Consider the following 27,018-nt stretch of genomic DNA (forward strand, 5'->3'; position numbering starts at 1 on the left):
TGTGAAGGTTGCCACTACCCCCCCCCCCTCTAGCAGGAGCTGGTATGAAGGTTGCCACTACCCCCCCCTCCCTCCCTCTAGCAGGAGCTGGTGTGAATGTTGCCACTACCCCCCCCCCCCCCAGCAGGAGCTGGTGTGAAGGTTGCCACTACCCCCCCTCCCTCTAGCAGGAGCTGGTGTGAAGGTTGCCACTACCCCCCCCCCCCTCCCTCTAGCAGGAGCTGGTGTGAAGGTTGCCACTACCCCCCCATCCCTCTAGCAGGAGCTGGTGTGAAGGTTGCCACTACCCCCCCCTCCCTCTAGCAGGAGCTGGTGTGAAGGTTGCCACTACCCCCCCTCCCTCTAGCAGGAGCTGGTGTGAAGGTTGCCACTACCCCCCCCCCCTCTAGCAGGAGCTGGTATGAAGGTTGCCACTACCCCCCCCTCCCTCCCTCTAGCAGGAGCTGGTGTGAATGTTGCCACTACCCCCCCCCCCCCAGCAGGAGCTGGTGTGAAGGTTGCCACTACCCCCCCCTCCCTCTAGCAGGAGCTGGTGTGAAGGTTGCCACTACCCCCCCCCCCCTCCCTCTAGCAGGAGCTGGTGTGAAGGTTGCCACTACCCCCCCTCCCTCTAGCAGGAGCTGGTGTGAAGGTTGCCACTACCCCCCCTCCCTCTAGCAGGAGCTGGTGTGAAGGTTGCCACTACCCCCCCCCCCCCCCCCCCCCTCTAGCAGGAGCTGGTGTGAAGGTTGCCACTGCCACTACCCCCCCCCCCCCTCCCCTCCCTCTAGCAGGAGCTGGTGTGAAGGTTGCCACTACCCCCCCATCCCTCTAGCAGGAGCTGGTGTGAAGGTTGCCACTGCCACTACCCCCCCCCCCCCTCCCCTCCCTCTAGCAGGAGCTGGTGTGAAGGTTGCCACTACCCCCCCATCCCTCTAGCAGGAGCTGGTGTGAAGGTTGCCCCCCCCCCCCCAGCAGGGGCTGGTGTGAAGGTTGCCACTACCCCCCCCCCTCCCTCTAGCAGGAGCTGGTGTGAAGGTTGCTCCCAGTGAGGATGGACGTGATGCTGGAGGGGTCGTACAGGCCTTCATCATCTTCGTCAGAGCTCAGAGCCGACGAGTCCAGGGCCTGACGCTGCGCCTGCTGCACCTTCCTCCTGAAACACACCACCATCAGCTTCAGAAATGTTATCTTCATTGTCTATTGTTCACTACAACAGAGGCTGTAGGTGGATCTCAGCAAACATGTGTGGGACAGTTGACTTCTACAGTAGACAGTGTGGTTCCCTGTAGTATCTGTCAGGGAGAGAGCCCTCTGCTGGTCAGATATGGGAACTGACTGGTGTGACATACAATACATACTGTGGGTCTGTAATTTTTGAAGTGTACCTTTTATCATAGGTACACTTCAACTGTGAGAGACGGAATCTAAAACAAAAATCCAGAAAATCACATTGTATGATTTTTAAGTAATTAATTCGCATTTTATTGCATGACATAAGTATTTGATCACCTACCAACCAGTAAGAATTCCGTCTCTCACAGACCTGTTAGTTTTTCTTTAAGAAGCCCTCCTGTTCTCCACTCATTACCTGTATTAACTGCACTTGTTTGAACTCGTTACCTGTATAAAAGTCACCTGTCCACACACTCAAACAAACAGACTACAACCTCTCCACAATGGCCAAGACCAGAGAGCTGTGTAAGGACATCAGGGATCAAATTGTAGACCTGCACAAGGCTGGGATGGGCTACAGGACAATAGGCAAGCAACTTAGTGAGAAGACAACAACTGTTGGTGCAATTATTAGAAAATGGAAGAAGTTCAAGATGACGGTCAATCACCCTCGGTCTGGGGCTCCATGCATGCAAGAGCTCACCTCGTGGGGCATCAATGATCATGAGGAAGGTGAGGGATCAGCCCAGAACTACACGGCAGGACCTGGTCAATGACCTGAAGAGAGCTGGGACCACAGTCTCAAAGAAAACCATTAGTAACACACTACGCCGTCATGGATTAAAATCCTGCAGCGCACGCAAGGTCCCCCTGCTCAAGCCAGCGCATGTCCAGGCCCGTCTGAAGTTTGACCATCTGGATGATCCAGAGGAGGAATGGGAGAAGGTCATGGGGTCTGATGAGAAAAAAATAGCTTTTTGGTCTAAAACTCCACTCGCCGTGTTTGGAGGAAGAAGAAGGATGAGTACAACCCCAAGAACACCATCCCAACCGTGAAGCATGGAGGAGGAAACATCATTCTTTGGGGATGCTTTTCTGCAAAGGGGACAGGATGACTGCACCGTATTGAGGGGAGGATGGATGGGGCCATGTATCGCGAGATCTTGGCCAACAACCTCCTTCCCTCAGTAAGAGCATTGAAGATGGGTCGTGGCTGGGTCTTCCAGCATGACAACGACCCGAAACACACAGCCAGGGCAACTAAGGAGTGGCTCCGTAAGAAGCATCTCAAGGTCCTGGAGTGGCCTAGCCAGTCTCCAGACCTGAACCCAATAGAACATTTTTGGAGGGAGCTGAAAATCCGTATTGCCCAGCGACAGCCCCAAAACCTGAATCATCTGGAGAAGGTCTGTATGGAGGAGTGGGCCAAAATCCCTGCTGCAGTGTGTGCAAACCTGGTCAAGAACTACAGGAAACGTATGATCTCTGTAATTGCAAACAAATGTTTCTGTACCAAATATTAAGTTCTGCTTTTCTGATGTATCAAATACTTATGTCATGCAATAAAATGCAAATTCATTACTTAAAAATCATACAATGTGATTTTCTGGATTTTTGTTTTAGATTCTGTCTCTCACAGTTGAAGTGTACCTATGATAAAAATTACAGACCTCTACATGATTTGTAAGTAGGAAAACCTGTAAAATCGGCAGTGTTTCAAACACTTGTTCTCCCCACTGTACAGGGATGACTGCTCTGTCTGCTAGATCTGTCTCCCCATTCACAGCTGACCTGCACATACGTACGTGTGTGTGTGTGTGTTCCCACAGCACTGTTGGGTGGGGTTTAATGAGACAGCTGGGTGAGTGTGACTGTTGAATAAGTGTGTGTGTGTGTGTGTGTGTTTGAATCCGACTGCTTTATTCTGTAATGACGTGTGTCTGATAGCAGCATCTCTGTTGAGGGATCAGAGAGGAGCTCAGTGATCCATAGAATGATACACAACACACACCGCACGCTAGTTTGGTTGTGGGGAGTGAACAGGCTGCCAGTAAATGTCAGCTCACTGAACTCATTACCAATGACAAGAGGAACAGAAAGAGGTCTGGAGGGAGTGGAGGAGAACAGAAAGAGGTCTGGAGGGAGTGGAGGAGAACAGAAAGAGGTCTGGAGGGAGTGGAGGAGAACAGAAAGAGGTCTGGAGGGAGTGGAGGAGAACAGAAAGAGGTCTGGAGGGAGTGGAGGAGAACAGAAAGAGGTCTGGAGGGAGTGGAGGAGAACAGAAAGAGGTCTGGAGGGAGTGGAGGAGAACAGAAAGAGGTCTGGAGGGAGTGGAGGAGAAGAGAAAGAGGTCTGGAGCGAGTGGAGGAGAAGAGAAAGAGGTCTGGAGGAAATGGAGGAGAACAGAAAGAGGTCTGGAGGGAGTGGAGGAGAACAGAAAGAGGTCTGGAGGGAGTGGAGGAGAACAGAAAGAGGTCTGGAGGGAGTGGAGGAGAAGAGAGGAACAGAAAGAGGTCTGGAGGGAGTGGAGGAGAAGAGAGGAACAGAAAGAGGTCTGGAGGGAGTGGAAGAGAACAGAGGAACAGAGAGAATTGGGCTGGTTCAGAAGAAGAGCCACATCTAGGAGAAAGGAGATACTTAGTCATCTAACATGTGAAACAGGTAGAGTGTCAGACTTGGAAACACAACACACAGACTTACTTGAGCTCAGTCTCCAGCGCGGTGACTCTGCCCTGTAAGGCCTCCTTTAGTTCCATCTGTTCCTCCATCTCTCTCTGGGCCTTCCTCCTCAATCCCTCCATCCTCTCTACCTCGGTCTCCCCCTCATCCACCTGTCTCTTCAGAGCCTTCACACGCAGAGACAGCTACAACACAGAGGAATCAGTCAGGGTGTGTGTGTGTGTGTGTGTGTGTGTGTGTGTGTGTGTGTGTGTGTGTGTGTGTGCGCGCGCGCGCGCGCGCGTGTACCTGGTCTCTCTGTTCTGTGTGTTGGTGTCTCTCTTCCTCCAGGGTAAAGTTGAGCTCCTTCAGTTTCTTCTCCAGGCGACGCTGAGACGACAACATGGAGTTCTTCTCCCTAACACACACACACACACACACACACACACACGTTTAGCACAAACATAAACAAGGTGATTCTGGATACAGTGACCAGTTCATAATATCATAAGCTTTACTTGTCATCAATAATGTGAATGTCAATTTAAGGTACACTTCTCTAACTAATAGTGAACTACCATACCAAACACAAAATCAGCTTTTGTTACAAAATATCATATTCCAGACTATGTGGTGCATTAGTTCCGTCTGTAGTTCCTGGGGTGTTCCTGGGGTGTGGTGCATTGTGGGACGTGTAGTGTGCGGTGTACCTATCCTCACTGTGGAGGCGTTCCTCCAACTCGTGAACTTTACTCTCCAGCTGAGCCACTCCTACAGAGGAGCGAGACTGACCCTCCATATCAGATACTCTGGTCTTCAACTCCTTCATCTGGACAGAGAGATTTAAGCATAATCAATCATCACTCAGACCTTAAGATCATTTCAGTGGAGACACAGACTTAACGTACATGTCTTTCTAGGGCATTCTTGTCCAGCTCCAGGTCCTGTCTGGAGGATCTCTCCTGCATCAGCTCTGAACGCAGCTGCTCCATCTGCACACAGACAGACAGAGGAGCGCCAGACAGAGGAACAACAGACAGGGTGAGGGGAGAAAGAGGGTGAGGGGAGAGTTAACAAATACATTATTTTCCTAGCTTGGTCCTGGTTCTTTCAACTGTTAACCAACAGACTGGTGAAAGCTGCTAGGCACACATTTATAGTGTGTGTGTGTACCTGGTCTCTGGTCCTGGTTATTTCAACTGTTAACCAACAGACTGGTGAAAGCTGCTAGGCACACATTTATAGTGTGTGTGTGTACCTGGTCTCTGGTCCTGGTTATTTCAACTGTTAACCAACAGACTGGTGAAAGCTGCTAGGCACACATTTATAGTGTGTGTGTGTGTACCTGGTCTCTGGTCCTGGTTCTTTCAACTGTTAACCAACAGACTGGTGAAAGCTGCTAGGCACACATTTATAGTGTGTGTGTGTGTACCTGGTCTCTGGTCCTGGTTCTTTCAACTGTTAACCAACAGACTGGTGAAAGCTGCTAGGCACACATTTATAGTGTGTGTGTGTGTGTACCTGGTCTCTGGTCCTGGTGACTCTGTCAGTGAGTAGCTCCACAGATCCCTTCTCCTCCTCCAGCTCCAGCTCCAGTCGTTTCATCTTGTCCTCCGTGCTGCGGAGCTCCCTGCTCTTGTCTGTGAGGCTGCTCCTGCTGTTCTCCAGTTCAGCCTCTAGGTGGTGCAGGCGGTTGGTGAGCAGCTCCTTGTCCAGCTGAACATTGTCTCTCTCCTCAACCACAGAGAGCAGCTCCTTCTTCTGACGGGACGCCTGGCGCACGACACACACACACACACACACACACACTCTGGATCAGCGTTAAAGACGAATCACCTTCAGCCCTCAAACTCATCTCTGGACCTCAAAGCCAGTTCCACTGTGTTTTTTCATTGTTCCCCTCTAATGAGGGACTGATTTAGACCTGGGACACCAGGTGGGTACAATTCATTATCAGGTAGAAGAGAAAAGCAGCAGGCTCCGGCAGGGTGAGAGTTGACTACCCCTGACCAATACCATCACCTCCTGAAGACCCTTTCCTCCTCCGTCTCCTCCCTCCATCCATCTCTCTCACCTCCTGAAAACCTTTTCCTCCTCCTCTCTCACCCCATCCCTTCCTTCCTCCCTCCATCCATCTCTTTCTCACCTCCTGAAGACCTTTCCCTCCTCCTCTCTCACCCCGTCCCTTCCTCCCTCCCTCCATCTCTTTCTCACCTCCCGAAGACCTTTCCCTCCTCCTCTCTCACCCCGTCCCTTCCTCCCTCCCTCCATCTCTTTCTCACCTCCTGAAGACCTTTCCCTCCTCCTCTCTCACCCCGTCCCTTCCTCCCTCCATCCATCTCTTTCTCACCTCCTGAAGACCTTTCCCTCCTCCTCTCTCACCCCGTCCCTCCCTCCCTCCATCCATCCATCCATCTCTCTCTCTCTCACCTCCTGAAGACCCTTTCCTCCTCCCTCTTTCCCTCCTCCTCCTCTCTCACCCCGTCCCTTCCTCCCTCTCACCTCCTCTTCCAGTCTCTTGAGGGAGGTCTGGCTCCTCTCCAGTTCTACCAGTGTGTCATTGCCCTGCCTCTGGGCCTCCTGTGTCTCACTGCGAGATCTCTCTCTCTGTTCCTCCAGCTGGGCCCTGAGAACCTGCACCTCCTCACCAGACGACTGGGACAGAGACTCAAACTACATGGACAGAGAAAGAGGCAGAGTGAGAGTAGGGAGATCGCGAGGAGTAAGTAGACAGAGAGAGAGATTTTTATTTGCACAGTGTACATTTGTAAACACAGCACTTCAATGCAGTACACAGAGCATCAGAAAAACCCATGTAGACACACACTCCTCACCTCCTTATTGAGTTTGTCCAGGGACCGCTCCTGCTGTCTCCTCTGTTCCTCCAGCTGTGTGTTGGTCTGTGTGAGCTGGTCCCTCTCCTTCTCCCTGTCCTCCAGACGCAGGCTGAGCTGCCGGTGGTCCTGGCCCAGCCGAGAGGTTTCTCTCCTGGCCTCGTCAAGCTCCTGCCTCAGCCCCCTCAACTCCGCCTGGAGGGACAGCTCTGCCTCCGAACTCTCTGATGCACTGGAAGCCAGCTGAGACTGGGGACACACACACACATATACATACTGTGAAACAACACACCCACTAACAAAGAGCTGTGAGAAAGAGGTAGTGTAATGTGTGTGTATGTCTCACCTCCAGGCGTGAGAGTTTCTCTCGGAGGCGTGTGTTAGCTGCCTCCTGTTCCTGCTGTGAGTCTCTGAGAGCGTTTAGTTCTGTCTGGGTTCTGGCCAGCCGCTCTGTGTTTGACTGCAGCTCCTGCTCAGTGCTGGAGAGTTTCTCTCCCAGTCGGTCTCTCTCCCCACGAGCATCAGTCAACTCTGACTGCAGGCCAGACACGACCGACGGGTCAGGGAGCTATGGAGAGAAACAATAGAGGTGAGTGAGAGAAGGATGGAGATTGTGAATATAAGGGAGGAAAAGTGGCCATCTTTCCCAGTCACATAGCTGGTACTACACAACACACACCTGTTTGGTTCTCTCCTGGGCCTTGGCCAGATCCTCTTTGGCTCGATTTGATTGGCCCCTCAGCCTGTCCATCTCATACTTGAGCTCCGCCTCCTGCTCCTGGTTGGCCTTCTTCAGGGAGATTACCTCCATAACCTTTTTATCGAGCTCCGCCCTTTTCTTCTCTGCCTCTGATTGGGCCTGCTGCAGATCGGCACGCAAACTCTGCAGCTCCTGAAATTACAGTGGAGAACAGTGTCAGTGTGTACCTTGTTGAGAGTGTGTGTCAGAATCAGTGTGTGTGTGTACCTGGTTGAGTGTGTGTGTATGACTGGGGTCTGGTATCTGCTGTTTCATGGTGTTGACCCTCTCCTGTACTTCATTCAGTTCTTCCTCAAGCTCCTCTTTCTCCAGACGAGCCTGCAGCATCCTGCAACACAAACACACACATTTTAACCAATACAAGATCCATTTCAAAATCTAGAAATCAAGTCACAGATCAGCACTGATCAGACATCATTTAGTTTGATCACAGAAGCTACAGTTCAATCTCCAATGCTGATATCAGTCCCTCAAAGTTGATCAAACATTTAGTTGTTAAAATGAGGTCATTCTATGGTATCACAATTTCAGTCAGTCAGTCAAATAGAGAAACACAGAAGCTGGTTTAACTGGAATGTCAGCTACACGGCCATAAACCCCGGCTATTAACCGCAGCTATTAAAACCCTCTAGAGAGGATTCTAAAATATGGAATTGTACCACAGCTACTAACATGCATGCAGCCCATGCAAAAAAACATCTCTCTAGCTTAAACAGACATTTTGCTGGGATTTTTTAAATATCTTAATTACATTTCCGCAGGGTCGCAGAAATTATAGGCTAAGGGTTAGCACGGCTGGCTACTGGCACGGCTGGCTACTGGCACGGCTGGCTACTGGCACGGCTGGCTACTGGCACGGCTATAACCTATATACAGCACATATATAGACTCCCTCACGGTGGCTCAGGGGTGATGGGCGCGTCTCTAGTCAATAAGACACGAGAGGAGGAGACGGTACAGAAATGGGACATGTGGATGGTTACATAGATGTATACATGGATGGTTGAAAAACAGGAAGAGATGTGTAAGACTTGGTAAGTGAAATGCGTGTGTGTGTACAGTACCAGTCAATTTTTTACTTAAGTAAATTAAATAACTTATTTTTCTTAAAACTGCATTGTTGGTTAAAAGTAAGCATTTCACAGTAAGTTTGTATTCTCTGTAGGTGCGTGTACTCACTCCTGTTTGGTGGTCCGTAGTTCATCTCTAGTATTGTGGAACTGCGTCATCCAGTGGCCACTCTCGTCCCTGCAGTCTTCCAGCTGCTGCTGTAGAGTACGCACCGACGCATTCACACGCAACCGCTCTGACTCGATACCCGCCTGAGACTGGGGACAGAGAAGGAGGGGGAGAAAGAAGAGAGGGGGAGAGTGGATATGAGAGAGTGTGGAGAGAGAAGTAGGGGGGAGAGAAGAGAGAGGGAGGGTGGATATGAGAGAGTGTAGGGAGAGAGAGGGAGGGTGGATATGAGAGAGTGTAGGGAGAGAGAGGGAGGGTGGATATGAGAGAGTGTAGGGAGAGAGAGGTAGGGGGGAGAGAAGAGAGAGGGAGGGTGGATATGAGAGAGTGTAGGGAGAGAGAAGTAGGGGGGAGAGAAGAGAGAGGGAGGGTGGATATGAGAGAGTGTAGGGAGAGAGAGGGAGGGTGGATATGAGAGAGTGTAGGGAGAGAGAAGTAGGGGGGAGAGAAGAGAGAGGGAGGGTGGATATGAGAGAGTGTAGGGAGAGAGAGGGAGGGTGGATATGAGAGAGTGTGGAGAGAGAAGTAGGGGGGAGAGAAGAGAGAGGGAGGGTGGATATGAGAGAGTGTAGGGAGAGAGAGGGAGGGTGGATATGAGAGAGTGTGGAGAGAGAAGTAGGGGGGAGAGAAGAGAGAGGGAGGGTGGATATGAGAGAGTGTAGGGAGAGAGAGGGAGGGTGGATATGAGAGAGTGTAGGGAGAGAGAGGGAGGGTGGATATGAGAGAGTGTAGGGAGAGAGAGGTAGGGGGGAGAGAAGAGAGAGGGAGGATGGATATGAGAGAGTGTAGGGAGAGAGGTAGGGGGGAGAGAAGAGAGAGGGAGGGTGGATATGAGAGTGTAGGGAGAGAGGTAGGGGGGAGAGAAGAGAGGGAGGGAGGGTGGATATGAGAGAGTGTGGGGAGAGAGAGGGAGGGTGGATATGAGAGTGTGGGGAGAGAGGGGTAGGGGGAGAGAAGAGAGAGGGAGGATGGATATGAGAGAGAGAGAGTGGCGAGAGGGAGGATGATATGAGAGAGTGGGGAGAGAGAGGGAGTAAGACGTGTCATTAAGAATGTGAGATCAGCTGATGTACTGCTTGTGGCTTTGTCTGTGCAGTCAAACGTAACGGTGTAATCTGCTATAATGCCCCGGTGTGAAGCAAGTCCAGTGGGTCTCAATCACTTCACGCTCTGCTGCTCCCTCAGTGCACGCGTGTGGGTGGGAAAGAGCTCTCAAGTCAGAATTTGACTACCGTTTTCCACCGGTTGTATCCTGTGACTATGGTGAATAAACGCTGAAACGTGTGTGTGTACCTGTGAGACCTGCTCCACGGTACTCCTCAGTTTCTCCATGTCAGTGCTGTACTGTTCTCGAAGTGTCTCCATGTCTTTGTCGTGCGTGGCCACCTCGTCCTTCAGAGCCCCCTTCAGGGCCGTCAGCTCCCTCTCTCTCTGTCTCAGAGAATCCTCCAGCTTCTGCTTCAACATGGACACCTCCAACAGAGACGCTTGACACGTCACCAGGTCCTGTAGACACACAATACACACATAACACATAACACAGGACAGTTACAAAGAGTGCACAACAAAGATCTTGTGTCTCAAGACCACCCAAATGTTGTGTTACCGTCTTGTCGTCGTTCTCTGTCCTCAGCTCCTCCTGTAGCTCGCCCAGTCGGTCCTCCATCTCTCTGACTCTGGACTCAGCACTCTCTCTCTCCATACGCAACTGACTCAGCCTGACAGAGACCGTGATTTATTCATTCAACCTTTATTTCTACAGGTCGATCTCATTGAGATAAAATCTATTTTACAAGAGAGATCTGATGCTCTTTATCTCAACACTAACAAAGAACCTTTCAATAAGCCATCATTATAACCAGTTCTGATCCAGCAGCCTGGAGTCACTTTCAACCTTCCTGGTTCCTCTCAAGGTTTCCTTCTACCCAGGTAATTTGTCCTGCTCACTGTTACTCACTCAGAGTGTGTCTGGTGTAGTTCAGTCTTCTTCCTGTCCACAGTCTCCTGGAGCTGCATGTTCTCATCCAGACATGAATCCAGCTCTGCCTTTAACACAGGGTCAGAACTGCCCACAGAGCCCTATGCACACACACAGTCCTGTACTGTAGGCTACATGACCACCACAACATCAGACAACGACAGACAGTGGGGAGGTGACAGAGTGGTAGTATTTAATTACACCATTAGAAATATTTTGGAGAACAGGCATGATTCTCTATTTAAACATGCTGTGTGTCTGTGTGTTCTTCAGAATAGTGTCAGACAGGCTTTAATCCTCACTGTAGAATTCACATACATGATTAAGTGATTATAGGGTGTTAGAGTTAAATACTAGCCCAACTCCCTTAAGCCAACACAAAATGACTCATTATCAGATATAATAATGTGTGTGTGTCCACCTCTAACCCAACAGGTTTAAACTGGTTTAAAATCATCTGTGGTCCATTTACAGGGCTTTTAGGGCATTCAGATTAGACTGCCACTAAAAACATCAGCTCCTCTCAGAAAACGCACACGGTGGGCTCAGCTGGTGTGTGTACTGTTGAAACAGCTCACCGTGAGAGTCTCCTAGGTGCCAAACAAACACCATCGCTCCACTCTTTCCATCACGTCCCAAATGATCACTCCTTCCTCATTTTCTCCTACTCTCCTCCACTCACCCTCCTCTCCTCCTGTAGAGAGGTCTGTAGCTCCATCATCTTCCTCTCCAGATCCCTCTTTTCTCTCCTCCACTCCTCGCCAGAGCTCTCACTGGGCTGAGAGGGGAAGAGTGACTTTAGTGGATACCCCATAGAATGACAGCTAGCACCACCAATGACAAACTGAAATAAGAGGATGAGCAGTACTACGGAGGTGTATAGAGATGTATATTAGAGTACTACAGAGATGTATATTAGAGTACTACAGAAGTGTCTATTAGAGTACTATAGAGATGTATAGAGATGTACAGTGGGGAGAACAAGTATTTGACACACTGCCGATTTTGCAGGTTTTCCTACTTACAAAGCATGTAGAGGTCTGTAATTTTTTTATCATAGGTACACTTCAACTGTGAGGGACGGAATCTAAAACAAAAATCCAGAAAATCACATTATAACTTTTAAGTAATTCATTTGCATTTTATTGCATTACATAAGTATTTGATCACCTACCAACCAGTAAGAATTCCGTCTCTCACAGACCTGTTAGTTTTTCTTTAAGAAGCCCTCCTGTTCTCCACTCATTACCTGTATTAACTGCACTTGTTTGAACTCGTTACCTGTATAAAAGACACCGGTCCACACACTCAAACAGACTCCAACCTCTCCACAATGGCCAAGACCAGAGAGTTGTGTAAGGACATCAGGGATAAAATTGTAGACCTGCACAAGGCTGGGATGGGCTACAGGACAATTGGCAAGCAGCTTGATGAGAAGGCAACAACTGGCGCAATTATTAGAAAATGGAAGAAGTTCAAGATGACGGTCAATCACCCTCGGTCTGGGGCTCCATGCAAGAGCTCACCTCGTGGGGCATCAATGATCATGAGGAAGGTGAGGGATCAGCCCAGAACTACACGGCAGGATCTGGTCATTGACCTGAAGAGAGCTGGGACCACAGTCTCAAAGAAAACCATTAGTAACACACTACGCCGTCATGGATTAAAATCCTGCAGCGCATGCAAGGTCCCCCTGCTCAAGCCAGCGCAGAAGGATGAGTACAACCCCAAGAACACCATCCCAACCGTGAAGCATGGAGGTGGAAACATCATTCTTTGGGGATGCTTTTCTGCAAATGGGACAGGACGACTGCACCGTATTGAGGGGAGGATGGATGGGGCCATGTATCGCGAGATCTTGGCCAACAACCTCCTTCCCTCAGTAAGAGCACAACCAGGGCAACTAAGGAGTGGCTCCGTAAGAAGCATCTCAAGGTCCTGGAGTGGCCTAGCCAGTCTCCAGACCTGAACCCAATAGAACATTTTTGGAGGGAGCTGAAAGTCCGTATTGCCCAGCGACAGCCCCAAATCCTGAATGATCTGGAGAAGGTCTGTATGGAGGAGTGGGCCAAAATCCCTGCTGCAGTGTGTGCAAACCTGGTCAAGAACTACAGGAAAAGTATAATCTCTGTAATTGCAAACAAAGGTTTCTGTACCAAATATTAAGTTCTGCTTTTCTGATGTATCAAATACTTATGTCATGTAATAAAATGCAAATTAAATACTTAAAAATCATACAATGTGATTTTCTGGATTTTGTTTTAGATTCCATCTCTCACAGTTGAAGTGTACCTATGATAAAAATTGCAGACCTCTACATGCTTTGTAAGCAGGAAAACCTGCAAAATCGGCAGTGTATCAAATACTTGTTCTCCCCACTGTATAGTAGAGTACCGCGGAGGTGTATAGAGATGTATATTAGAGTACCGCAGAGATGTATATTAGAGTACCACGGAGGTGTATAGAGATGTATATTAGAGTACTACGTAGGTGTATAGAGATGTATATTAGAGTACTACGTAGGTGTATAGATGTATATTAGAGTACTACGTAGGTGTATAGAGATGTATATTAGAGTACCGCGGAGATGTATATTAGAGTACCACGGAGGTGTATAGAGATGTATATTAGAGTACTACAGAGATGTATATTAGAGTACCGCGGAGATGTATAGAGATGTATATTAGAGTACTACGGAGGTGTATAGAGATGTATATTAGAGTACCACGGAGGTGTATAGAGATGTATATTAGAGTACTACGTAGGTGTATAGAGATGTATATTAGAGTACTACGTAGGTGTATAGAGATGTATATTAGAGTACCACGGAGGTGTATAGAGATGTATATTAGAGTACTACGTAGGTGTATAGAGATGTATATTAGAGTACCACGGAGGTGTATAGAGATGTATATTAGAGTAATACGTAGGTGTATAGAGATGTATATTAGAGTACTACGTAGGTGTATAGAGATGTATATTAGAGTACCACGGAGGTGTATAGAGATGTATATTAGAGTACTACGTAGGTGTATAGATATGTATATTAGAGTTCCACGTAGGTGTATAGATGTATATTAGAGTACCGCAGAGATGTATAGAGATGTATATTAGAGTACCGCAGAGATGTATATTAGAGTACCGCGGAGGTGTATAGAGATGTATATTAGAGTACTACGTAGGTGTATAGAGATGTATATTAGAGTACTACGTAGGTGTATAGATGTATATTAGAGTACCACGGAGGTGTATAGAGATGTATATTAGAGTACCGCGGAGGTGTATAGAGATGTATATTAGAGTACCGCGGAGATGTATATTAGAGTACTACGGAGGTGTATAGAGATGTATATTAGAGTACTATGTAGGTGTATAGAGATGTATATTAGAGTACTACGTAGGTGTATAGAGATGTATATTAGAGTACCACGGAGGTGTATAGAGATGTATATTAGAGTACTACGTAGGTGTATAAGGATGTATATTAGAGTACTACGTAGGTGTATAAGGATGTATATTAGAGTACTACGTAGGTGTATAAGGATGTATATTAGAGTACCGTGGAGGTGTATAGAGATGTACACTGCTCAAAAAAATAAAGGGAACACTAAAATAACACATCCTAGATCTGAATGAATGAAATATTCTTATTAAATACTTTTTTCCTTTACATAGTTGAATGTACTGACAACAAAATCACACAAAAATGATCAATGGAAATCAAATGTATCAACCCATGGAGGTCTGGATTTGGAGTCGCACTCAAAATTTAAGTGGAAAACCACACTACATCAGTATAGGCTGATCCACCTTTGATGTAATGTCCTTAAAATAAGTCTAAATGAGGCTCAGTAGTGTGTGTGGCCTCCACGTGCCTGTATGACCTCCCTACAACGCCTGAGCATGCTCCTGATGGTCTCCTGAGGGATCTCCTCCCAGACCTGGACTAAAGCATCCGCCAACTCCTGGACAGTCTGTGGTGCAACGTGGCGTTGGTGGATGGAGCGAGACATGATATCCCAGATGTGCTTAATTGGATTCAGGTCTGGGGAACGGGCGGGCCAGTCCATAGCATCAATGCCTTCCTCTTGCAGGAACTGCTGACACACTCCAGCCACATGAGGTCTAGCATTGTCCTGCATTAGGAGGAACCCAGGGCCAACCACACCAGCATATGGTCTCACAAGGGGTCTGAGGATCTCATCTCGGTACCTAATGGCAGTCAGGCTACCTCTGGCGAGCACATGGAGGGCTGTGCGGCCCCCCAAAGAAATGCCACCCCACACCATGACTGACCCGTCGCCAAACCGGTCATGCTGGAGGATGTTGCAGGCAGCAGAACGTTCTCCACGGCGTCTCCAGACTGTCACGTCTGTCACATGTGCTCAGTGTGAACCTGCTTTCATCTGTGAAGAGCGCAGGGTGCCAGTGGCGAATTTGCCAATCTTGGTGTTCTCTGGCAAATGCCAAACGTCCTGCACGGTGTTGGGCTGTAAGCACAACCCCCACCTGTGGACGTCGGGCCCTCATACCACCCTCATGGAGTCTGTTTCTGACCGTTTGAGCAGACACATGCACATTTGTGGCCTGCTGGAGGTCATTTTGCAGGGCTCTGGCAGTGCTCCTCCTGCTCCTCCTTGCACAAAGGCGGAGGTAGCGGTCCTGCTGCTGGGTTGTTGCCCTCCTACGGCCTCCTCCACGTCTCCTGATGTACTGGCCTGTCTCCTGGTAGCGCCTCCATGCTCTGGACATTACGCTGACAGACACAGCAAACCTTCTTACCACAGCTCGCATTGATGTGCCACCCTGGATGAGCCACTTGTGTGGGTTGTAGACTCCGTCTCATGCTACCACTAGAGTGAAAGCACCGCCAGCATTCAAAAGTGACCAAAACATTAGCCAGGAAGCAGAGGAACTGAGAAGTGGTCTGTGGTTATCACCTGCAGAACCACTCCTTTATTGGGGGGGGGGGGGGGGTCTTGCTAATTGCCTATAATTTCCACCTGTTGTCTATTCCATTTGCACAACAGCATGTGAAATTTATTGTCAATCAGTGTTGCTTCCTAAGTGGACAGTTTGATTTCACAGAAGTGTGATTGACTTGGAGTTACATTGTGTTGTTTAAGTGTTCCCTTTATTTTTTTGAGCAGTGTATATTAGAGTACTGCGGAGGTGTATAGAGATGTATATTAGTGTACCGCGGAGATGTATATTAGAGTACCGCGGAGGTGTATAGAGATGTATATTAGAGTACTACAGAGATGTATATTAGAGTACCGCGGAGATGTATATTAGAGTACTACGGAGGTGTACAGAGATGCACAGTACCAGTCAAATGTTTGGACACCTACTCATTCAAGAGTTTATTTTTACTATTTTCTACATTGTAGAATAATAGTGAAGACATCAAAACTATGACATAACACATATGGAATCATGTAGTAACCAAAAAAGTATTAAACATATCAAAATATTTTATATTTGAGATTCTTCAAAATGTGCCACCCTTTGCACACTCTTGGCATTCTCTCAACCAGCTCCATGAGGAATGCTTTTCCAACAGTCTTGAAGGAGCACTTGTTGGCTGCTTTTCCTTCAGCCTGCGGTCCAACATCCCAAACCATCTCAATTGGGTTGAGGTCAGGTGATTGTGGAGGCCAGGACATCTGATGCAGCACTCAATCATTCTCCTTCTTGGTAAAATAGCCCTCACACAGCCTGGAGGTGTGTTTTGGGTCATTGTCCTGAAAAAAATAAATGATGGTCCCACTAAGCGCAAACCAGATGTGATGGCATTTAGATGCAGAACTCTGTTAACCAGCATGGCTAAGTGTGCCTTGAATTATAAATAAATCACCGACAATGTCACCAGCAAAGCACCCCACACCATCACACCTCCTCCATGCTTCACGGTGGGAACCACATATGCGAAGATCGGTTCACCTACTCTGCGTCTCTCTAAGACACGGCGGTTGGAACCAAAAGGACAGATTTCGTAATGCCCATTGCTCGTGTTTCTCAGCCAAGCAAATCTCTTCTTATTGGTGTCCTTTAGTAGTGGTTTCTTTGCAGCAATTCGACCATGAAGGCCTGACTCACGCAGTCTCCTCTGAACAGTTGATGTTGAGATGTGTACGTGCTTGAACTCTGAAGCATTTATTTGGTCTGCAATTTCTGAGGCTGGTAACTCTAATGAACATCCTCTGCAGCAGAGGTAACTCTGGATCTTCTTTTCCTGTGGCGGAGAGCCAGTTCCATCATAGCCCTTGATGTTTTTTGCGACTGCACTTGAAGAAACGTTCAAAGTTCTTGAAAATGTCCGTATTGACTGACCTTCATGTCTTAAAGTAATGATGGACTGTAATTTCTCTTTGCTTATTTGAGCTGTTCTTGCCATAATATGGACATGGTCTTTTACCAAACAGGGCTATCTTCTGTATACCAACCCTACCTTGTCACAGCACAACTGATTGGCTCAAAACGCATTAAGGAAAGAAATTCCACAACTTAAATTTTAACAAGGCACAGCTGTTAATTGAAATGCATTCCAGGTGACTAATTCATGAAGCTGGTTGAGAGAATGCCAAGAGTATGCAAAGCTGTCAAAGGCAAAGTGGCTACTTTGAAGAATCTCAAATATATTTTGATGTTTAACACTTTTTTGGTTACTACATGATTCCATGTGTTATTTCATTGTTTTGATGTCTTCACTATTATTCTACAATGTATAAAATAGTAAAAATAAAGAACAACCTTGGAATGAGTAGGTGTGCCCAACATTTTGACTGGTACTGTATATTAGAATACTACTGAGGTGTATAGAGATGTGTATTAGAGTACTACCGAGGTGTATAGAGATGTGTATTAGAGTACTACTGAGGTGTATGGAGATGTACAGAGAGCTCCAAAAGTATTGGGACAGTAACATTGTTTTATTTTTTGCTCTGTACTTTGGATTTAAAATGATACAATGACTCCGAGGTTAAAGTGCAGACTGTCAGCTTTGATTGGAGGGTGTTTTCATCCCTATCAGGTGAACCGTTTAGAAATTACAGCACTTTTTGTAGATAGCCCATTTTAGAGGACCAGAAGTATTGGGACAAATTCACTTGTGTATTAAAAAGTAGTAAAACGTTTAGTATTTGGTCCCATATTCATAGAAAACAATGATTACATCAAACTTGTTGGACGCATTTGTTGTTTGTTTTGGCATCGTTTTATAATTTTTTGTCAAATAGAAATGAATGGTAAATAATGTATTGTCATTTTGGAGTTACTTTTATTGTAAATAAGAATATAATGTTTCTAAATACTACCATGATTTTGGATAATCCTGAATGAATCGTGAATAATGATAAGTGAGAAAGTTAGACGCATAAATATCTTAGCCCGCAAAAAATGTTAACCTCCCTTGTTATTGTAATGGTAAGAGGTTAGCAGAGGGGTATGATATAAAATGTTAACCTCCCTTGTTATTGTAATGGTAAGAGGTTAGCAGAGGGGTATGATATAAAATGTTAACCTCCCTTGTTATTGTAATGGTAAGAGGTTAGCAGAGGGGTATGATATAAAATGTTAACCTCCCTTGTTATTGTAATGGTAAGAGGTTAGCAGAGGGGTATGATATAAAATGTTAACCTCCCTTGTTATTGTAATGGTAAGAGGTTAGCAGAGGGGTATGATATAAAATGTTAACCTCCCTTGTTATTGTAATGGTAAGAGGTTAGCAGAGGGGTATGATATAAAATGTTAACCTCCCTTGTTATTGTAATGGTAAGAGGTTAGCAGAGGGGTATGATATAAAATGTTAACCTCCCTTGTTATTGTAATGGTAAGAGGTTAGCAGAGGGGTATGATATAAAATGTTAACCTCCCTTGTTATTGTAATGGTAAGAGGTTAGCAGAGGGGTATGATATAAAATGTTAACCTCCCTTGTTATTGTAATGGTAAGAGGTTAGCAGAGGGGTATGATATAAAATGTTAACCTCCCTTGTTATTGTAATGGTAAGAGGTTAGCAGAGGGGTATGATATAAAATGTTAACCTCCCTTGTTATTGTAATGGTAAGAGGTTAGCAGAGGGGTATGATATAAAATGTTAACCTCCCTTGTTATTGTAATGGTAAGAGGTTAGCAGAGGGGTATGATATAAAATGTTAACCTCCCTTGTTATTGTAATGGTAAGAGGTTAGCAGAGGGGTATGATATAAAATGTTAACCTCCCTTGTTATTGTAATGGTAAGAGGTTAGCAGAGGGGTATGATATAAAATGTTAACCTCCCTTGTTATTGTAATGGTAAGAGGTTAGCAGAGGGGTATGATATAAAATGTTAACCTCCCTTGTTATTGTAATGGTAAGAGGTTAGCAGAGGGGTATGATATAAAATGTTAACCTCCCTTGTTATTGTAATGGTAAGAGGTTAGCAGAGGGGTATGATATAAAATGTTAACCTCCCTTGTTATTGTAATGGTAAGAGGTTAGCAGAGGGGTATGATATAAAATGTTAACCTCCCTTGTTATTGTAATGGTAAGAGGTTAGCAGAGGGGTATGATATAAAATGTTAACCTCCCTTGTTATTGTAATGGTAAGAGGTTAGCAGAGGGGTATGATATAAAATGTTAACCTCCCTTGTTATTGTAATGGTAAGAGGTTAGCAGAGGGGTATGATATAAAATGTTAACCTCCCTTGTTATTGTAATGGTAAGAGGTTAGCAGAGGGGTATGATATAAAATGTTAACCTCCCTTGTTATTGTAATGGTAAGAGGTTAGCAGAGGGGTATGATATAAAATGTTAACCTCCCTTGTTATTGTAATGGTAAGAGGTTAGCAGAGGGGTATGATATAAAATGTTAACCTCCCTTGTTATTGTAATGGTAAGAGGTTAGCAGAGGGGTATGATATAAAATGTTAACCTCCCTTGTTATTGTAATGGTAAGAGGTTAGCAGAGGGGTATGATATAAAATGTTAACCTCCCTTGTTATTGTAATGGTAAGAGGTTAGCAGAGGGGTATGATATAAAATGTTAACCTCCCTTGTTATTGTAATGGTAAGAGGTTAGCAGAGGGGTATGATATAAAATGTTAACCTCCCTTGTTATTGTAATGGTAAGAGGTTAGCAGAGGGGTATGATATAAAATGTTAACCTCCCTTGTTATTGTAATGGTAAGAGGTTAGCAGAGGGGTATGATATAAAATGTTAACCTCCCTTGTTATTGTAATGGTAAGAGGTTAGCAGAGGGGTATGATATAAAATGTTAACCTCCCTTGTTATTGTAATGGTAAGAGGTTAGCAGAGGGGTATGATATAAAATGTTAACCTCCCTTGTTATTGTAATGGTAAGAGGTTAGCAGAGGGGTATGATATAAAATGTTAACCTCCCTTGTTATTGTAATGGTAAGAGGTTAGCAGAGGGGTATGATATAAAATGTTAACCTCCCTTGTTATTGTAATGGTAAGAGGTTAGCAGAGGGGTATGATATAAAATGTTAACCTCCCTTGTTATTGTAATGGTAAGAGGTTAGCAGAGGGGTATGATATAAAATGTTAACCTCCCTTGTTTTTGTAATGGTAAGAGGTTAGCAGAGGGGTATGATATAAAATGTTAACCTCCCTTGTTATTGTAATGGTAAGAGGTTAGCAGAGGGGTATGATATGTGAGTCTAACTTTCTCACTCATCATTATGGGGCAGCAGGTCTCCTAGTGGTTAGAGTGTTGGACCTGTAACCAAAAGGTTGCAAGATCGAATCCCTGAGCTGAGTTCTGCCCCTGAACAAGGCACTGTTCCTTGGCCGTCACTGAAAATAAGAATTTGTTCTTAATTGACTTGCCTAGTTAAATAAAAGGTCAAATAAAAAATGATGAAATATTAATTCAGGACTATGCATCCACATGAATGTAGAAGAGTTTAGAAACATATTCTATTCTATCTGAACATCCAAAGTGTGACACTGTCCCAATACTTTTGGAGCTCACTGTAGATAAGTACCTTGAGGTGTATATTAGAATACTACTAAAGTGCATTCGGAAAGTATTCAGACCCCCACTTTTCCATATTTTGTTATGTTACAGCGTCATCCTGACATGAATTCAATTGTTGTTTTCCATCAATCTACACACAATACCCCATAATGACAAAGCAAAAACAGGTTTAGACATTTTTGCAAATGTATTAAAAATAAACTGAAATATCACATTGACATAAGTATTCAGACCCTTTCTTTACGCAGTACTTTGTTGAAGCACCTTTGGCAGCGATTACAGCCTCTTCTTCTTGGGTATGTCCCCGAAGGAGGCTTGCTAACAGAAAGTGTCTGTATACCTATGTAAAAACAAAAATTCTAACAACCTGTTTTTCTTTGTCATTATGGGATATTGTGTGTAGATTGCTGAGAAAAATGTTTTATTTAATCCATTTTAGAATAAGGCTGTAACATAACAAAAACATGGAAAAAGTCAAGGGGTCTGAATACTTTCCGAAGGCACTGTATATTCAAGTACCTTGAGTCCCTGGATCTTCTGGAAGATCACCCTGACTTTGTGTCTGATGACTGAGTCCCTCTCACTGGTCCTGAGGGGTTAACAACAACAGGTCAAACACACATGGTCAGAAGGATGTTGATAACTGGCCTAAATTAATGTTGAATGACACCGTAAGATAAATGCTCTACCCTTCTCTGAGGACACTGTAGATGGTCTGCATGACCTGCTCCTCCTCACTGGTGACCTCTGAACTCTGAAGCAGGTCAGGGGTCACCTTTAGACAGAGCTCAGTGTTAGTATGTTTTTAAACTTTACTGGAGGTATTGATAATGTACTAGCTAAGTATACTAGTTAGTAACCGCTCTCCCCTCCTGTCCAGTCTCTTACCAGCGGGTCTGTCCGATTGGCTGACAGCGTCTCCACAGCGACAAACCTCCCCGGCGGAGCCCACTGATTGGCTGGGTGGGGTGTTGCCTTGCTGACGGAGCCTTGGACCCGCCCCAGGCTGCTGTGAGTGGAGGAGGGAGGGGAGGAGTAGGGATTGGGGGTGAGAGAGGGTGAAGGGGATGAGTAGGGGTTGGGGGCGAGGGAAGAGGAGATGGTGTTTCTAGGGTCCTCTGCTACAGGAGAGCACCCCCTCTGTTGTTCTCTGGTACTGCTGCTGCCGTCAAACCTACTGATGAGTCTGTTGACGGGGGTCTGGGGGTGGGGCTGTGTTGCGTAAGGAAGGCTCTGGGGGTGGGGGTGTGCTGGGTAAGGAAGGCTCTGGGGGTGGGGGTGTGCTGGGTAAGGAAGGCTCTGGGGGTGGGGGTGTGCCATGGTCAGGGGGGGCTGCTCTGTTTGGGAAGGGTGGAGGTCAGGGGCATACTGACTCCCCCCTCCCCTCCCCAGTGACCCGTTGAGCCCAGACTGATATGACCCACACATTATATTCCTCCCCTTACCCCCCTCCCTCACCCCTCCTCTATACGTTCTCTCTTCCGCGACCCCAATCCCTCCATCCAGGTTCCCATAGCTACCAGACCTCCCATCCCCTGGTGGTCTCCCAAATCCTCCTCCCCCCTCACTCTCCAGTAATGAACCATGTGACTGTGCCCTGCGTAACTCCCCTCCCTGCCCTCCTCCCCCCTCTCCCCCTCCCTCCTCTCGGTCTCTCCTGCGGGGCAGACTGCCGTAACCCGGGGGGTAGTGGGTACGGAGCTGCACCCCATACGAATCTCCCTTTGGGCCCCCGTCCTTCATAACCACATAGGGTTGTCCAGCGATGCCCTGGACCCTGACAGCCACCCCGTACTTAGAGGTGGAGGGGGGCTTGGATCTCAGCTGGGTCGAGGGGAGCCCCCCTCCTGAGTCGTTGATGAAGCGGATCTGAACCCCGTAGTCCACGGGGCTCTTACGACCTGACGGAGTACTCATACTGGGGAGGGAGAGAGCGAGAGGGGACAGGGCGGAGGAGGAGAGACAGGGAAAGGGGAGAGAAAGTGGAGAGGGGGAAAGACAATATTAATACAGCTATTCCAAGTGTTATACTTTAAAGAAGTGAATGTGACAGCAGTAATATATTGTTTTCAACTGAATATCTGACTGGTATGAATGTCATGCAGACACACAGAAAGAGGGTGGACTGTGTGTGTTTCTATTGGGTTTGCAAGTTACAAAGGTGTGTGAGAGAATGAGTCTCAGTGGAGTTGCTTTAGAATGGACTTTGTTCATAGTGACCTTCATTATTCATTAACCTGGAAACACACACACCCTACCTCCCACTCTCTGGCTCCCCGTACGTGTACTCTCTTGCTCTCTCTCTTGACTTCCAGTTGGTTTAGTTTTTCCTCTTCTTTAGAAATCCCTGCCTAGGCCAGGCCAGCCCTGCCCAACCAGCACAGCAAAGGTGAGACTCCTTCCTCAATCTAGGATCTTTATGTGTAATCACACATGATCCATAGCCAGTCCTTGTGAAGGATCCTCCTTCTGTTTCCCTCAGTAAGTCTCATTAACATGGTCAGCAGTCATCACTAGCCTGAATCATGGTTTACACTGCATGCTTGAACATGGTCAGCTGTCATCACTAGGTCATTACACTGCATGCCTCATTAACATGGTCAGCTCTCATCACTAGGTCATTACACAGCATGCCTCATTAACATGGTCAGCTGTCATCACTAGGTCATTACACCGCATGCCTCATTAACATGGTCAGCTCTCATCACTAGGTCATTACACAGCATGCCTCATTAACATGGTCAGCTGTCATCACTAGGTCATTACACCGCATGCCTCATTAACATGGTCAGCTGTCATCACTAGGTCATTACACTGCATGCCTCATTAACATGGTCAGCTGTCATCACTAGGTCATTACACTGCATGCCTCATTAACATGGTCAGCTGTCATCACTAGGTCATTACACCGCATGCCTCATTAACATGGTCAGCTGTCATCACTAGGTCATTACACAGCATGCCTCATTAACATGTCTCCTTTGCACTTATAACCAACCAACTACAACACCAGGCACTAACCCAGTTACCACCCTTCTCTACCTTCTCTCATTCGCTCCCTCTTTCACATACAGACAAACTTTCATTCTCCCGCTGCCTCCCTCACTGACTCACAAAAAGAGCGTACACAGTTTTTCCTCTCATCAGTGTGTGTCATGGTGGTGATAACACCAATGTCAAGCTCTTGTTCCTGTGGATAGGAAGCCCTGCACTCCTCATACACACTCTGGAATGAACTGTGTACAAGCAGGCCCACACACTCACAGGTGATCAGTGGTGTTGTAAAGAGCATCAGTAAAGACCTTGGTGCAGTTTATACATGGTGTCCAGTATAAATCAGTATAAATCAAAGCCCTGGCTATCAGGACGAGAGAGGAGACACACACACATCCCCTAGTCAGATTGGCAGATTAACCTCAACCTCAGTCATTTTGTCATATATACATATATCATGTCTGTACTGTAATGATATGAGCATAGCCATAGGAAGTAGTTTGGGGTGGGGATGCTCATAACATTACAGTACAGACAGATGATATATGAGTATGACAAAATGACTAAGACGTTGAGGTTAATCTGTCAATCTGACTAGGGGATGGGTGTGTGTTAGGCTTGTCAGAATTATCGTATAACGTTGTAATCGACAGTTAAAGGACAACCTTGAACTAAAAATAATCGTTATAATACATACATTTTAGTAGAAAGGGGATTCAACTTTATATTCAAGTAGATAGAAAAACTTCTATTGCATAAACTATTTTTAAATGAAGTGGGAAAGATTCTAATTATTTTACAACCAGAAAGGCACAGTCGGAAGGAGCAGGTTCATTTGTCTCATTCATTTTGGAGACAGGGGTGTCACCAAGCTGTGTGGTATTCATTAGGTATGTCCTAACTAGAGGTCGACCGATTAATCGGAATGGCCGATTAATTGGGGCTGATTTCAAGTTTTCATAACAATCGGTAACCGGGCATTTTTGGACACTGATTATGGCCGATTACATTGCACTCCACGAGGAGACTGCGTGGCAGGCTGACTACCTGTTACACGAGTGCAGCAAGGAGCCAAGGTAAGGTGCTAGCTAGCATTAAACGTATCTTATAAAAAACAACCAATCTTAACATAATCACTAGTTAACTACACATGGTTGATGGTATTACTAGTTTATCTAGCTTGTCCTGCGTTGCATATAATCGATGCGGTGCCTGTTGATTTATCATTGAATCACAGCCTACTTCACCAAACAGGTGATTTAACAAGCACATTCGCAAAAAAAGCACTGTCGTTGCACCAATGTGTACCTAACCATAAACATCAACGCCTTTCTTAAAATCAATACACAAGTATATATTTTTAAACCTCCTGCATATTTAGTTAATATTGCCTGCTAACATGAATTTTTTTAACTAGAGAAATTGTGTCACTTCTCTTGCGTTCTGTGCAACAGAGTCAGGGTATATGCAGCAGTTTGGGCGGCCTGGCTCATTGAGAACTGTGTGAAGACCATTTCTTCCTAACAAAGACAGCCAACTTCGCCAAACTATGCAGGTTTAAAAAATATATACTTATGTGCATTGATTTTAAGAAAGGCATTGATGTTTATGGTTAGGTACATTCCTGCAATGATTGTTCTTTTCCGCAAATGCGCATTTTTTTTCAATTGTTGCAGGAATGTACCTAACCATAAACATCAATGCCTTTCTTAAAATCAATACACAGAAGTATATATTTTTTAAACCTGCATATTTAGTTAAAATAAATTCATGTTAGCAGGCAATATTAACTAGGGAAATTGTGTTTTACATAATTATGACATAACATTTAAGGTTGTGCAATGTAACAGCAATATTTAGACTTATGGATGCCACCCCTTAGATAAAATACGGAATGGTTCCGTATTTCACTAAAATAATAAACGTTTTGTTTTTGAAATTATAGTTTCCGGATATGACCATATTAATGACCTACATAACGTATTTATGTGTGTTCTTATATTATAATTAAGTCTATGATTTGATAGAGCAGTCTGACTGACCGGTGGTAGGCAGCAGCAGGCTTGTAAGCATTCATTCAAACAGCACTTTCGTGCGTTTTGCCAGCAGCTCTTCGCTGTGCTTCAAGCATTGCGCTGTTTATGACTTCAAGCCTATCAACTCCCAAGATTAGGCTGGCAATACTAAAGTACCTATTAGAACATCCAATAGTCAAAGGTATATGAAATACAAATGGTATAGAGAGAAATAGTTCTATAATAACTACAACCGAAAACGTCTTACCTGGGAATGTTGACTCATGTTAAAAGGAACCATCAGCTTTCATATGTTCTCATGGTCTGAGCAAGGAACTTAAATGTTAGCTTTTTTACATGACACATATTGCACTTTTACTTTCTTCTCCAACACTTTGTTTTATCCAAATTGAACCTACTAAATTGATTTTATTGATGTATTATATTAAGTTAAAATAAAAGAGTAGTTTTTGTTCATTCAATATTGTTGTAATTGTCATTATTACAAATACAAATATATATATATATATATATATATATATATATATATATATATATATATATATATATATATATATATATATATATATATATATATATATATCTGCAGATTAAGCGGTATCGGCTTTTCTTTAGTCCTCCAATAAATCGGTATCGGCGTTGAAAAATCATAATCGGTCGACCTCTAGTCCTAACTCATTTTTACAGATGCATAATAAGCTCAAAACATTTTGCAACAAAAATTACAATAACCGTGGCCATTTGCATGACAATTAATCATAACCCAAAATGCCTTTGTCATTACAACTCCAGTGTGTGTACAGTTCAGCTCATCACTTAGCACATCCCTCGCCCTAAGACAGACATCCAAAGCATGCCATTGAAAAATCCCCCGTCACTGTACATTAGTGCAGACGACCGTAACACGTGCACAAAGTCACACACACGCACAGTCACACACGCAGTCACACACACCACCTAATGGCCAAGTGGCAAGTAGTGGTGAAGATGTCCCAAAGACAGCTACAAGTCTGGTCTTTCAGACAGAGGACCACAGAAAGCCAGCTACAAGTCTGGTCTTTCAGACAGCAGACCACAGAAAGCCTAGGATATCTATTTCAGATATAGGTCAACAGATACAAAGGACATTCAACACCAACCCTTCTTTCTGCATGCAGAGGCTAATCATCCATAATCAGTTGTAGAGGCTGAGTTTAAAGCAGTGTTTCTCAACCCCTGGTCCTTGGGAGTATGTTGCTGACCTCCTGACATTGATTTACTCCATTCTACAGTTTAATCTAGGCACTTGGCTATTCTAAGGAGGGAGGGGCATTGCTTGCCTGTCCCTGGTACTGAAACATATTGGGAAACACTGCTTGCTTGTGCGCCTGCGTGTGTGAGA

At 45.5% G+C, this 27,018-nt stretch overlaps 1 protein-coding gene across 1 annotated transcript in view; it reads right to left on the reverse strand.

Moving 5' to 3' along the window:
- Positions 1-940: 940 nt before the first annotated feature.
- LOC110520792 (cingulin) overlaps positions 941-27,018 on the reverse strand; it is a 28,647-nt gene continuing 2,569 nt past the window's right edge. The window contains exons 2-20 of the mRNA XM_036967443.2: positions 21,496-22,525; positions 21,297-21,382; positions 21,127-21,196; positions 11,307-11,402; positions 10,604-10,725; positions 10,253-10,364; positions 9,940-10,152; positions 8,587-8,735; positions 7,615-7,735; positions 7,327-7,539; positions 6,994-7,215; positions 6,648-6,896; positions 6,316-6,486; positions 5,335-5,586; positions 4,722-4,805; positions 4,524-4,642; positions 4,123-4,231; positions 3,856-4,019; positions 941-1,135 (exon numbers count right to left, since the gene is read on the reverse strand). Of these exons, the coding sequence (XP_036823338.2) occupies positions 997-1,135; positions 3,856-4,019; positions 4,123-4,231; positions 4,524-4,642; positions 4,722-4,805; positions 5,335-5,586; positions 6,316-6,486; positions 6,648-6,896; positions 6,994-7,215; positions 7,327-7,539; positions 7,615-7,735; positions 8,587-8,735; positions 9,940-10,152; positions 10,253-10,364; positions 10,604-10,725; positions 11,307-11,402; positions 21,127-21,196; positions 21,297-21,382; positions 21,496-22,524 (3,720 nt within the window). The 5' untranslated portion in view covers position 22,525 and the 3' untranslated portion in view covers positions 941-996. The remainder of the gene's footprint in view (positions 1,136-3,855; positions 4,020-4,122; positions 4,232-4,523; positions 4,643-4,721; positions 4,806-5,334; positions 5,587-6,315; positions 6,487-6,647; positions 6,897-6,993; positions 7,216-7,326; positions 7,540-7,614; positions 7,736-8,586; positions 8,736-9,939; positions 10,153-10,252; positions 10,365-10,603; positions 10,726-11,306; positions 11,403-21,126; positions 21,197-21,296; positions 21,383-21,495; positions 22,526-27,018) is intronic.

The sequence above is a fragment of the Oncorhynchus mykiss genome, chromosome 3, assembly GCF_057628025.1.
Source record: "Oncorhynchus mykiss isolate SJ-2025 chromosome 3, ASM5762802v1, whole genome shotgun sequence".
Classification (NCBI taxonomy): Eukaryota; Metazoa; Chordata; class Actinopteri; order Salmoniformes; family Salmonidae; genus Oncorhynchus; species Oncorhynchus mykiss.